We start from the raw sequence: 12,070 nt of genomic DNA on the forward strand, positions 1-12,070 counted from the left end.
TCTATGTTGTGTGTGACTGTGACTCATTGCCATTGTATAAATAATATCACAATTTATTCATTCTAATATCGATGGGCATTTGGATTGTTTACGGTTTGGGGCTCTTCAAAGAATGCTGCAACAAACACATGCTCCTTATTATTGGACATGTAAATATGTTCAGTTCTATTCTTGGTTTGTTAAGAGTTTTTTTAAAAAAAATCATAAATGATTGGTGAATTTTATCAAGTGCTTTTTCTGCATTTCTTGAGATGACTGTAGTTTTTCTTCTGTTGTGAAATACATCAATTTTGACTATCTGGCATAAATCCAACTTGGTCATGATGTTTTATTCTTTTTATACATTGCTGAATTCATTTTGCTAATGACTTTTAGAGGATTTTTTGACAAGAAATCTATGTTTGTGAGTCATATTGGCTTATCATTTTCCTTTCTAGAAATGACCTTTTCAGATTTTGATAAAAAAGTTATGCTGGCCTCATGTGAGTTAGGGCTGTTCCTTATCTCTGTGTTCTCTGGAAGAGTTTATGTAAGACTGTCATTCTTTTTCCTTAAATGTTTGATTAGAATCTACTAGTGAAGCCATCTGGAGTTTTCTTTTAAGGGAAGTTTTGAATTATGGATACAATTTCTTTAATAGTTTTCAGGCTATTCATATTTTCTATTTCTTCATGTCTGTTTGATAAATTATATTTTTCAGCTAAACCTGTCTTCTCAAAAATTTAAATTATAGGCATAAACCTGTTTATAATATCCTCTGACAGTTTTTTTCCCGTGTGATGGATATTAGGGATGGCCGCTTTTTTCATTCTTGACATTCTTGCTTATTTGTGCTGCTCTTTTTCTTGATTACTCTTTCCATGGGTTTATTAGTTTTATTAGTCTTTTCAAAGAACCAACTTCTGGCTTTGTTGATCTTCTTTATTGTATATGTTCTATTTCATTGATTTCTGCTCTGTATTATTTCTTCTAGTCGCTTGGGTATAATTTGCTGTTCTCTATTTTTCAGCCTCCTTTAATCTGACATCCTATCATACTACTCCACTGTGACTGATCAACTTGATGGCTTTCTTGTTTTCTAATCCAGCAGACACTTATTTGGACTCATTATTCTAGCTTTCAAAAGCATCCGCGCAATTCTTATGCAATACATTCTCTTCTTAGCGTTCATGCCCTCATACTCTCCTATCTCCTATCTTACTGTTCTTTCCTCTTTTACCTTTTCTAATCCCCCTTTTACATGATATCTGAATATTGACATGGCTCAGACCGAGTTTGCAAACCCCCAGGGATTGCAAACTCAGATTTCTACAAGGTCCAGACAGGAAATGCGAATGAATGAGGTAGAGTGAGTGCATTTTTAAATGCATAGAAATATTCTTAATTTCATAAATAAATATGCTCCTTCCCTGTTATCCTTTAAACACAAGGCCTTTATGATCTTTCATTTCCCTAGTTTCGATAGAGACATGGATCCTGATGAATATTTATTTGTACTAGAAAAATAGTGGTGTACGAATACAGTGATAAATGAGAAATGACAGTTGGCTTCAGTGTTGAGAGGATATCATGGTAAATTAGAGAATTCATGCCTTATATAAATGGGGAACCTGCTATACAGGTCAAGCCAAGTGTTGCCACATTGTTTATTTCTTTAAGAAGAAACTTGGAATATAGATTTTTAAAAATGTGAGCTTTATTAATTTTAAAATTCTGGCACAAGTGTTTAACTGTGGAGACAAAAAGTTAACATGTCTACGGGTCAGCAGATGGATCGGATCCATGGACCACTACTTTTTGTTCTCTAATCTACATTCTTTTTTCTAAGTGATCTCATCTCTTTTTTTTTTTGGAGAATCAATTTGTTTAAAATTTTTTTTTTATTAAAGTATACTAGGCCCACAATATTACATTAATTTTAAGTGTACAACATAGTGATTCAATATTTATATGCCTTATGATATCACCATGCAAAGTTATTATGATATTGTTGATTATATTCCCCGTGCTGTATACTACATCTCTGTGGCTTATTTATTTATAACTGAATGTTCGTACCTTTTATTCTCCTTCACCTTTTTCACCCATCCTCCCATCCCCTCTCCTCTGGCAACCATAATTTGTCTGTATATCTGATTCTGTTTTTGTTTTGTTTGTTCATTTTTTTTTTTCAGATTCCACATATAAGTGAAGTACAGTATTTGTTTTTTATCTGTCTGACTTATTTCACTTGACATAATACCCAGCCGTGTTGTCACAGATCGCAAGATTTCATTCTTTTTTACTGCTGAGTAATATTTCATTGTGTGTGTGTATATATATATCTCATGTCTTCTTTATTCATCTATCAATGGGCATCTTGCTTCTATATCTCGGCTATTGTAAATAAGGCTGCAATTAACATAGGGGTGCATATTATTTTTCAAATTAGTGTTTTCATTTTCTTTGGATAAATACCCAGAAGCAGAATTGCTGTGTCATCTATAGTTCTATTTTTATTTTTTTATGATTTCACCTAATTTTATAGTTTTAAATATAATTGATATGCTGATAACTCTAAAAGTAGAACTCCAGCCTTTCATATCCATCTGCCTACTTGACATCTCCCTTCGAATGTCTAATAATCTTCTCAAACTTAACATATTCCTAACAGAACTCTTGATTTTTCTTCTCAAACCTGTATTATCCCTAGTCTCCACCTTTAAGATTAAAATTAGGGAGACATACTTCCCCCTAAAGGTTGCCAAACAGAGTGATATGATTGAAAGTCAAGACACAAACAGACAAGTTATAGTATGTTAAATTTCTTTAATGGCAAAATATATGGAAATTCAAAAAAGTGGTTATGGAAACTGGGAAACAACACAGCATGCTACCAGACAGAGGTATGGGTTTCCAGATCCCCCTGAATTACCTATGGTGATATACAACTATGGATAAATCACCTGTACAAAATAAGGATTCTGCCATGTTTTAGAAGCTATTATTTTGCCTTTCTCCTGGGGATGTAGGAATGGAGATGCTAAATATGTTTCTGGCCCCTGACTCATGCCTGATTTCTTTTTTCTGGAGTTCCTGGCTACAGACGTCCTTGCTTAACAGGTGCAAATAATTGGTGCAGTAAATATTGAATGAAGTGAAGGTCATTTTCCCAAGAGCATTCTTCTGCAGGCCCATGCTTCAGGCTTGTCTGAGGTCCACTCCTTTTTCCTTACTATTACTGTTTCCCTTCTCATTTAGGAAATATTACCAGTGCTATCTTCAAAATAGATTTTGCATCCATCTATTTTTCTACTTCTCCTCGGAGACTTTCTAGTCCAGGCCTCCTGACTGGCCTCCCTGCTTGGATTTTTGTGCTCCTACAATCCATTCTTCCTGTAATAACCAAAGTGATCTTTGAAAAATGCACATCAGATCGTGTCAATCTCTGCTTAAAATCTTTCCACTGCTTCAAATAAAGCTGAGATGTCCTAATTACATGTTCTTAAGGACTTCCATGCTCTGTCTTCTCTCAACATCCAATTTTGTCTCCTATTCTCTTCCCATCCTGTTCATTACTTTCCAACCTCTTTGGGCCTTCATTCTGTTGCTTGAACAGCACAAACTCATTACTATCTCAAAGCCATGGTCTAAATTTAAGTGATAAATAAATGCCACAGACTAGGGATGCTCATTAGTTAACCTGTTTCAGCCTAAGACATGATACCAGATCATTCTTTACTCTTTGCTGCCACCATGGGGTCATTTAAAGAATCACTGGCTTTTCCAGAAGATTTTATCAGTTCTGGACTTTCAAGAATCCTGCTTATAACATTGGTAAGCCCTTATTTTCCATGAGTAGTAAGTGATATCAAGGCAAAAAAAGATATTAAAAAGCAAAAAGGGGAAATATGAGAAATAAAGACCACATCTTATTTAAGCCAAATTAACTCTGCTAGAAGCATTTTTCTTCCATTTATACATCCAGTATAAATTGGGTTCCTGTTAGAATCATAAACATTTGGATTTCTAGTGAGAAAACCTTAATTAGAATACATTCATCTTAAGCACAATCCAGAGACAGCATTAAAAAGACAACTTGTCTGTCCACCTGTCTAGTTACTTACTTAATGTATTTTAGACAATGGAACCCAACTGGAAAGATATACAAAGATCCAGCATAGGAATTTGCAGTGAATATTATGTCAAATAAGCAGTGCTAAATATTAGAAGTGGAGATTTATAGCTTTTTCTTAGAGCTTGTATTAAAGAGGGAGGGAATTACTTATTAATAAGAAAAAAAAATCAATTTGGCCACATCCAGATGAATTATGATAGAACAGAACCCAGTAGTCAGTTTCTTGCAGGTCTTTTTGACCTTGGCTAAGTCTCAAGAAATAGACATATTAGAGATCACACTGACATGCTTTCATGTGAGGATATGGAAATAGCCCTCATTGATAAAGCAGTGCCTGAGAAGGGAAGTCCTAAGGCTTTTGTGAGTTAAACCATGGTTTTACTTAGCACTGAGGTTGAATGGAGGGCTCTGCCCTCCATTCAACCTCAGTGCTAAGTAAAACCATGGTTGAATGGAGGGCAGAGCCCTCCTGAATTTTTCTTTTTAACAGCGATTCTTTGTGATCTTGACTTTTTCCTCTCTGTAATTTTGGTCACCTCAACCGTGAAATAAATATCTCTCCCCCAATTTCTCGTAGCACTTTGTTTGAACTGTTCCTTTGGTATTTACCATGCCATTCTGAGGACATGAGCTCATGTGTATTGTACTCCCGAGTTTCCATCTCTTTTATAACTTTATATCCTCAGTGGTGCCCAGTTCAATGCCTAGCACACCCATACTGTGGTGTTGAGAGGATTCTGTTGTCTAGAGCAGGGTTCCCACTGTTAATGTTTTGAGTAGATGATTCTTTGTTGGGAGGGGCAATCCTGTACACCGTAGGATGTTTAGCAGCAATCTGGCCTCTGACTACTAGATACCAGTGTACTTTTCCCCAAGTTGTGACTACCAAAGGTTTCTCCAGATATTGCCTAATGTCCTGGGGCAGGGGTACAAAATCAATCTTGGTTGAGAACTGCTGTTCTAGAGATTGGGAGATTTAGGTTCTAGTCCTGACTTTGCCATGATCTCTCCATGTTTAGGTAAACTTCTTCTCCTCTACATAGTAGACCTTAAATTTCTTCTCCTGGAAAATGAGGATTGGAATTTATCAGATACTTAGCCTAGTATCCATGATAGCTTTAGGGAGCCTTTAATTAATGAAAAATTTTCTGGGCATAACTTCCTTAGCTTTTAGCATCTTCTCTAACTTAATTATTACATCAAAAAGATTAAAACTAGATCAGTTAATATATAAAGTTATTTTCATTTCTTAAGATATAGGAATCCTAGCTTATGCTCAGTACATATTTTTTAATATGTACACACACACACACACACACACACACACAACGTTTGTGACTACAGAATGCTGAGAAAGCCCTTAGGGCTACCAGGATTTATTATATTGGCAGGTACCACTTATTTATACTAGTATTGTATTTCTACCTCCTTATAAAAATCATATCTTAAGGCAGTGATGATAAGGTAAATGAGTCAAGTCACTAACATGTACATTAGAGTCTGGATAATGAAGAGTTTATCGTTTGGCACTCTGCTCCTTAGCATTTTTTTTCTTAGCCTTTTAAAACCAGTATATTTCACATGACTCTGCCAGTATGTGTCCCAGTGCTCCTCTGTGTCTGCTGGTCACTATTTATGGACTGCTCATATTTCAAGCCCTGGAGTTCGGGCCCTCAGTACCACTGTTCAAGTTGTTTCTTCACAAAGTACATTACATTTGTTAGCATGGGCTCATATTTAGATTTGAACCGAAATCTGGTCAGCTGCTCCCTTTGGGGAGTTAAGGATATACCTGCTTAGGCTCTTTTTTTTTTTTTGCCATGGTTTCATGTTGTACTTGGTGCTGTGCTAGGGTGTTAACCGCGGCCCTGGTGTTTCCTCTGTTGCAGGTGAATTTGGAAGGCAAAGCTAGTCCTCTGTCCCTCCTTCAAATGGCTTCCCCAAGTGGCTTCTGTGTCTTGGTTCGCTTGCCCAAGCTGATCTGTGGAGGAAAAACACTACCAAAAACGTTATTGAACATTTTGGCAGATGGCGCTATTTTAAAAGTTGGAGTAGGATGTTCAGAAGATGCAAGCAAGCTTCTGCAGGATTATGGCCTCGTCGTTAAGGGGTGCCTGGACCTCCGATACCTAGCCATGATGCAGAGGTATGGTTTGTACAATGCTGGGATACCTGGAGCTGGGGGCAAATATTTTAGCAAGATTTGTAGATTAATGAGAATCAATAATGAAGCATCTGAAATACTTTAGAAACAGAGAGGCTTCTGAGATGCATATTGAATTTTTGAGGAAATATTCAAGCTCCTGAAAAAACTTTTGTTACCTAGAATTGGTCTTTTTAGATGAAACTTTAATAAGGTGTCTCTGTAAGCTACAGGTTGTAACCTGATGGCTCCACTGGGTAAATTAGGGCTGCAGGTGTTTTTTTTGTTTTCTTTTGTTTTTTTTCATATGATACTTTTGGGAATTCTTAGTTTAAATCTGGAAGATTTAATGTAGAAATTTGTATTTCTGACTTCTTTTGAAAAATTAGTTGATTTGATTATATGAGGTCAGTTCTTATTTTTTTAAACATTTTATTTTATTTTATTATTAGTTTCAAGTATACAGTACATTGGTTAGACATTTATAGTTTATGAAACAATTCTCCCGATCACTCCATCACCTCTCTGGCTCTGCACCTAACTATTACATTACTGCTGGCCACATTCTCTGTGCCGTGCTCCCCATCCCCATGACCATCTATCAGCTACTAATTTATACTTCTTTAACCCTTCATCCCTTTCCCCCAGCTCTCCAAACCCCTTCCCTTCTGGCCATCACCAGATAGGGTCAGTAGTTCTTGATGGCAACAATTTTCTGGGTAGCACTGTCCTCTTTTAAATGAGGATGCGCTCCGTTCCATTTGCTGAAGTCCACACCTCTCCCAATGTAACCCCAACTCATCCTGTTAGCATTTGAGTTTGCATACCCTGCTTTAGGCCAACAGTGGTGGCAGCTCTTATCCTTTACTGGGAGAAAGAGAGATTTCCCTTTCCCTTGAAATTATATTTTTATGGAAATTCTATTCAAATTTTTTTTTTAGGGAGTCGAAGTTACTTTCTCATGTGTATATCAGGTCCTCATTTTAATAATGCGGACTGAAACTGCCTCTCTCCCTGCCTCAAATGACATCGACATTAAAAATTAAGATGATTTAGGAAACTAAGAGAAGGCCAGATTAAAATCTATGCTTATCGTAATTTTTTAGTATAAAATGAAATTTTACTTTAGCTTTGTAGTTTGCTTATGTTAATAAAATTCATAAAGTATCATATTTTTTCAAGTAATACATGAAAATATTTACTGTAAAAAATTTCGAACTCTAAAAAGTGTTTGGAAATAAAAGCAGAAGCCGTCTTTCATCAGGCTCTCTGCCCTTTGGCACTGCCTCCCCAGAGGTGCCCACTGTTACTCTGTTGCTAGAGGTGGTGTGCACAGTGGCTAAGAGTTGACTCTGGAACAGACAATGTGAGTGGGAGCACCAGAGCTGCCACTTGCCAGCTGTGTGACCTTTGGCAAATTACCGAACTGCACTTATTCCTCAGCTCCGTCATCTGTAGAGATAATAATGTTCCCATCTCATAGGACTGATGCGAAGATTAAACGAGTTAAACTACTTAAAGAACTAGAAATAGTGTTTGACACAGCATTCTTGCTGTTTAAATTTTAATTATTACCATCGTTGTCACCACTGTTGTCACTACCACCTTCCGCATCATCATCATCAGATTGGTTTGTCTTTCTAGATCTTTTTCTATACAATGCCAGTCCTCATTAGGAATATGTAGAAATTAGTGGTGCTCTGAATTCTCTGTTTGGCTAAATGCAGAATGGCCACGTGTTAGAATAATGATTCGGCCAAAGCTGAATATTGCCATGAACTTCTCTAGAAATAAGAATGAAGCATTTATCAGGCCTTTCAATTTTTAATGAAATTTTATTAAAACTAAACATTATTTTATTATTGAACAACTTAGTAAAAATGAATTTTTAAATATAGTGTAAGAAATTTGTCATTCTAGTGCAAGAATTGTACTTAGCACTGTAGCTACAGGTTGCTCCTGATGTTTGCCATAAGTAGTAGTAACTTTCAGACTTTGGGGAGGAGCATAGATTTTTTTTTTTTTTTTTGCTGTCTTCTTCATACTCTTTATATTTTTATTATGTGTTAACCAAAAATTATTTTTTATAGAGGTTGTTATATATGATTTTGGAATCTTTTCTAATGAAATTTTTAAGTAACAAAGGTGGCATCTTGTTTTTAATTCATCCTCAAGAAATGTGAAACCTTTCCAAATATGACATTTAAAAAAGACAATGAGTCTACAGCCATGCCACCCTGAACAAGCCTGATCTTGTCTGATCTCAGAAGCTAAGCAGGGTTGGGCCTGGTTAGTACTTGGATGGGAGACCACCTAGGAAGACAAGGTGCTGTAGGCATACAAAATAAAAAAATAAAGGATTGTAACCTGACAAGGTCTTTGTAATCTGTGAGGTCAACCAAGGGTTGCCTCGCCTAAAAAAAAAAAAAACACTAATGACCTAAATGGAATTAAATAACTAAAAATTAAGTACTGTCTTTCAATGAGGGTAATGATTTCAAGAATTATGGAATATCCATGCTTGAAAAATCACACAACTGTAAAAAAGGTTGAACTAAGTACATTTGTACTTACTGTCATGTCATTGAGTGATAGAGCAAGTAGCATAACAGAGCAAAATAAATATCAGAAAATTATATCCACTCCATCAAACCACCTGTTTACTTGTGCATAGAAAAAGTCTGGGGTGGGGCATAGCATACTGTTAATAGTCATATTCCCCAGGAGTTTCGGAAGTGTGGGGCAGAGGTTTCACTTCTCTCCTATTATATTGCTGTATTGCCTGATTTTTTAATAATAAGTGTTCATTACTTTTACAATTTCTAATAAAACAAAAGAAAGTTTTATGTCTCCCTAAATCCTTAATTTCCATTAATTGAACCAAAACCTTATGCACATTTAGGTTGTTTCCAATCATTTGTTACTATCAATAGTGCTGCAATGAAGATTGCTTTATGTACATTTGTCCTTAGGATGAATTCCTAGAGGTGGAATTGCTGAATCAGTTTTCATGTTTAAAATTTTGATTGCTATTTATTTTTAAACCTTTTTTTATAAATGTAAAAATGTACAGTTCATGAATTTTAGATTAGATTGTCTGGTTCTTCATGCTCCACCAATAGTAGATATAGTTATTTTTGAAAAAATATTTGTAATCTAATAGATTAAGAAATTGTGTATAATTTTTATTTGATTTGATGTTTAGTGAGATTATCTGTCATCTGTTTATTAGCCATTTATATATTTTTATTTGTCTATTCTTGTCCTTCACCCATTTTTGATACATGATTTTATTTATTTCTCATAGAAACAATTTGCTCTGTAATGGGCTTAGCCTGAAATCACTCGCTGAGACTGTTTTGAACTTTCCCCTTGACAAGTCCCTTGTACTTCGTTGCAGCAACTGGGATGCTGAGAATCTTACTGAGGACCAGGTACTACTTATCAGAATAGTTGAAGAATGGAAGAGTCATTGTTTGTGAAGTATAATTATTTTTAAAATTCTTATTCTCAAATATGATATAAGAATCAGGCAGAAAGGCCTTAAAATAGACTCATTGTGTGATGATACCCAAGGTGACTGGTCTATAATAATGCTTAGTGAGATTTTAGAAAATGTAGAAAATAATATTTAAATTTGCCATGAAAAAAAAATGGATTGAGAGCACAGTACACATGGCCATGGCTTTTGGACTAGTGGGGTTTATTATCAGTAGCTATAGATTACAGTCAAATGTTAGTAACTATAAGTCTTTTCTCTCAGGCTACTCAGTTTCTCCAGAGATCTAAGCCCCATAGCCTATATTTTGGTAGCTGAGTGGGAGAAAGGTACTGGTAGTCTAACCATCCAATATGTAGACTTTCCTGTAATCCTCCTTTTTTCAGGTGACACTTTGACCCCAGCCTCCACCATGCCTTATATTATAAGGTCCAGATCTTCTGTAATTTAGCCGTATATATGACTTACACGTGTCAAAAACTAAATCCTGCACATCGAGTAAACCAAAGCAGAAAGATGAGTTTATTGCAAGAGTTTCAACCTGTGAGCCAGGAAAGTCAAAGCTCTAGGAGCAATGAGTTCTGACTAAAGGGTTTTTATGGGGTAACTGTAGCTAATTGGTTGCCTGGTGGTCATCTTCTTTATTTGGATCGGGTAGCTGAGATAGGGGAACAAGGAAGTCCAAAGATGGTATGAATAGACTTGGTATTTGGGGGTTGGCTGGCTATCTCTGCTGATTTTTGAGGAGAGCTGTACATTCTGTAACTTATGGTAAGTAAAACTTTGTTTTCTTTAATGTGCTTGTGTTGGCCAACTCCATTGTGTTCCTGACATAAATGACTTTATTTTAGTTTTGGTTCTACAATCTTTTACTTTTTCGCAATAGAGATGTAGTAATTGTCTGGTCCTGTGGTATAAAAGAAGAGATCTGGGTTTTTAGTGTTCTTTATGAAGACTTTCACCTTATCTTTCTTTTTCTACCCCTACTTGTATCTTTGCTTTCACAAATACCTGCTGCCCCTCATTCTCTATGCTTTACCATTTTTTGTGGCTCAGATTAATTTGATTTTTGGATTTTTGGCTTACCACCCTCTATAGGTCTAGGTTTCAGCTTCTTCTGCTTGCTGAGTCAGTTACCACTTATTCATCCTTCCAAATGTTAATAGAGTTAGCAATAGCTGTTATCTTAAGGGTAATATCCTGTGAGAGAACTCTGGGAATCAAATTATCTGAATTTGTTTTCTACAGCTATTTCTGATTTGTTGTGACCCTCAGTAAGTTGCTTCCTTGTGCCTTGTTTTGGTCATTCCTTCTTTCCTTTCTTTTTAATACCTTTGCCGAAATATAATTTATATACAATAAAATTCACCTATTTAAAATATACAAGTCAATGGATTTTAGTATATTTACAGAGTTGTGTAACCATCATCACAATCTAACTTTAGAATATTTTCATCACCCCAAAAAGAAATGACACACTCATTAACAGCCATTTTCCCTTTCACCCCACCACCCCAACACCTAGGTTTGGTGGGATCATTTGAAGCACATAAGTTTTTAATTTTGATGAGGTCCGGTTATCAATTTTTTCTTCTATTACTCATGCTTTTGGTGTCATATCTAAGAAGTCATTGCCTAACCCAACATTTACTCCTACGTTTTCTCCTAATAGTTATGTGTTAGCTCTTACACTTAGATTTATGATCCATTTTGAGTTAATTTTTGTGTATGATGTGAGGTAGGAGTCCAACTTCATTCTTTTGCATGTGAACATTTAGTTGTTCCACCACCATTTATTGAAAATACCTTGGTTTCCTTATCATTTGAAAATAATTTGTTAAAAATCACTCCGAACTTTTTACATTCAAGCACATTTTCCTGTGGGAGAAAACTTGCTGATAGATATGTAGATTATTGGGTGTAGGTAGAAATTTTTATACAAACTTGTTTTACTCTAAAAACATTAAGAAATCCTTACTAATAGTATTATTTACCAGGCTTGGTTATTAAAGGTGAATTAAAGGAATCTTAAAGCCTTTACAATAGCATTTGTTAAGAAAAGCTATTAATTATAGTTTTGACTACTTTTATTTATGACCAGTTACTTGGGAGAATGACTTACCATTATTAAATACATCAATTCCAGAAATGGGCCCTTGTGACTTTTGATTTGAGGCCATGTTTGAAACTGTTTTCCTTGATTTCAACATCTTATTATTAGATATGGCAGTGAACTTCACTATAGTCACACAGTCCTCTTAACGAATTTTGGTCTCAGCTATTCTAGATGATAACCATCCCCAAGTGAAGT

The 12,070-nt window shown here is 35.5% G+C and overlaps 1 protein-coding gene and 1 pseudogene across 3 annotated transcripts in view; both read left to right on the top strand.

Moving 5' to 3' along the window:
• The window catches only part of EXD2 (exonuclease 3'-5' domain containing 2), a 36,879-nt gene that overhangs the window by 17,633 nt on the left and 7,176 nt on the right, over nucleotides 1–12,070 (top strand). For all 3 annotated transcript variants that reach the window (XM_016131335.2, XM_016131338.2, XM_016131336.2), the window contains 2 exons: nucleotides 6,007–6,263; nucleotides 9,568–9,694. In XM_016131335.2, coding sequence (XP_015986821.1) covers nucleotides 6,007–6,263; nucleotides 9,568–9,694 — 384 coding nt within the window. The remainder of the gene's footprint in view (nucleotides 1–6,006; nucleotides 6,264–9,567; nucleotides 9,695–12,070) is intronic.
• Nucleotides 8,480–8,598, top strand: LOC118600504 (annotated as a pseudogene).

Source organism: Rousettus aegyptiacus, unplaced genomic scaffold (assembly GCF_014176215.1).
Source record: "Rousettus aegyptiacus isolate mRouAeg1 unplaced genomic scaffold, mRouAeg1.p scaffold_m13_p_3, whole genome shotgun sequence".
Lineage (NCBI taxonomy): Eukaryota > Metazoa > Chordata > Mammalia > Chiroptera > Pteropodidae > Rousettus > Rousettus aegyptiacus.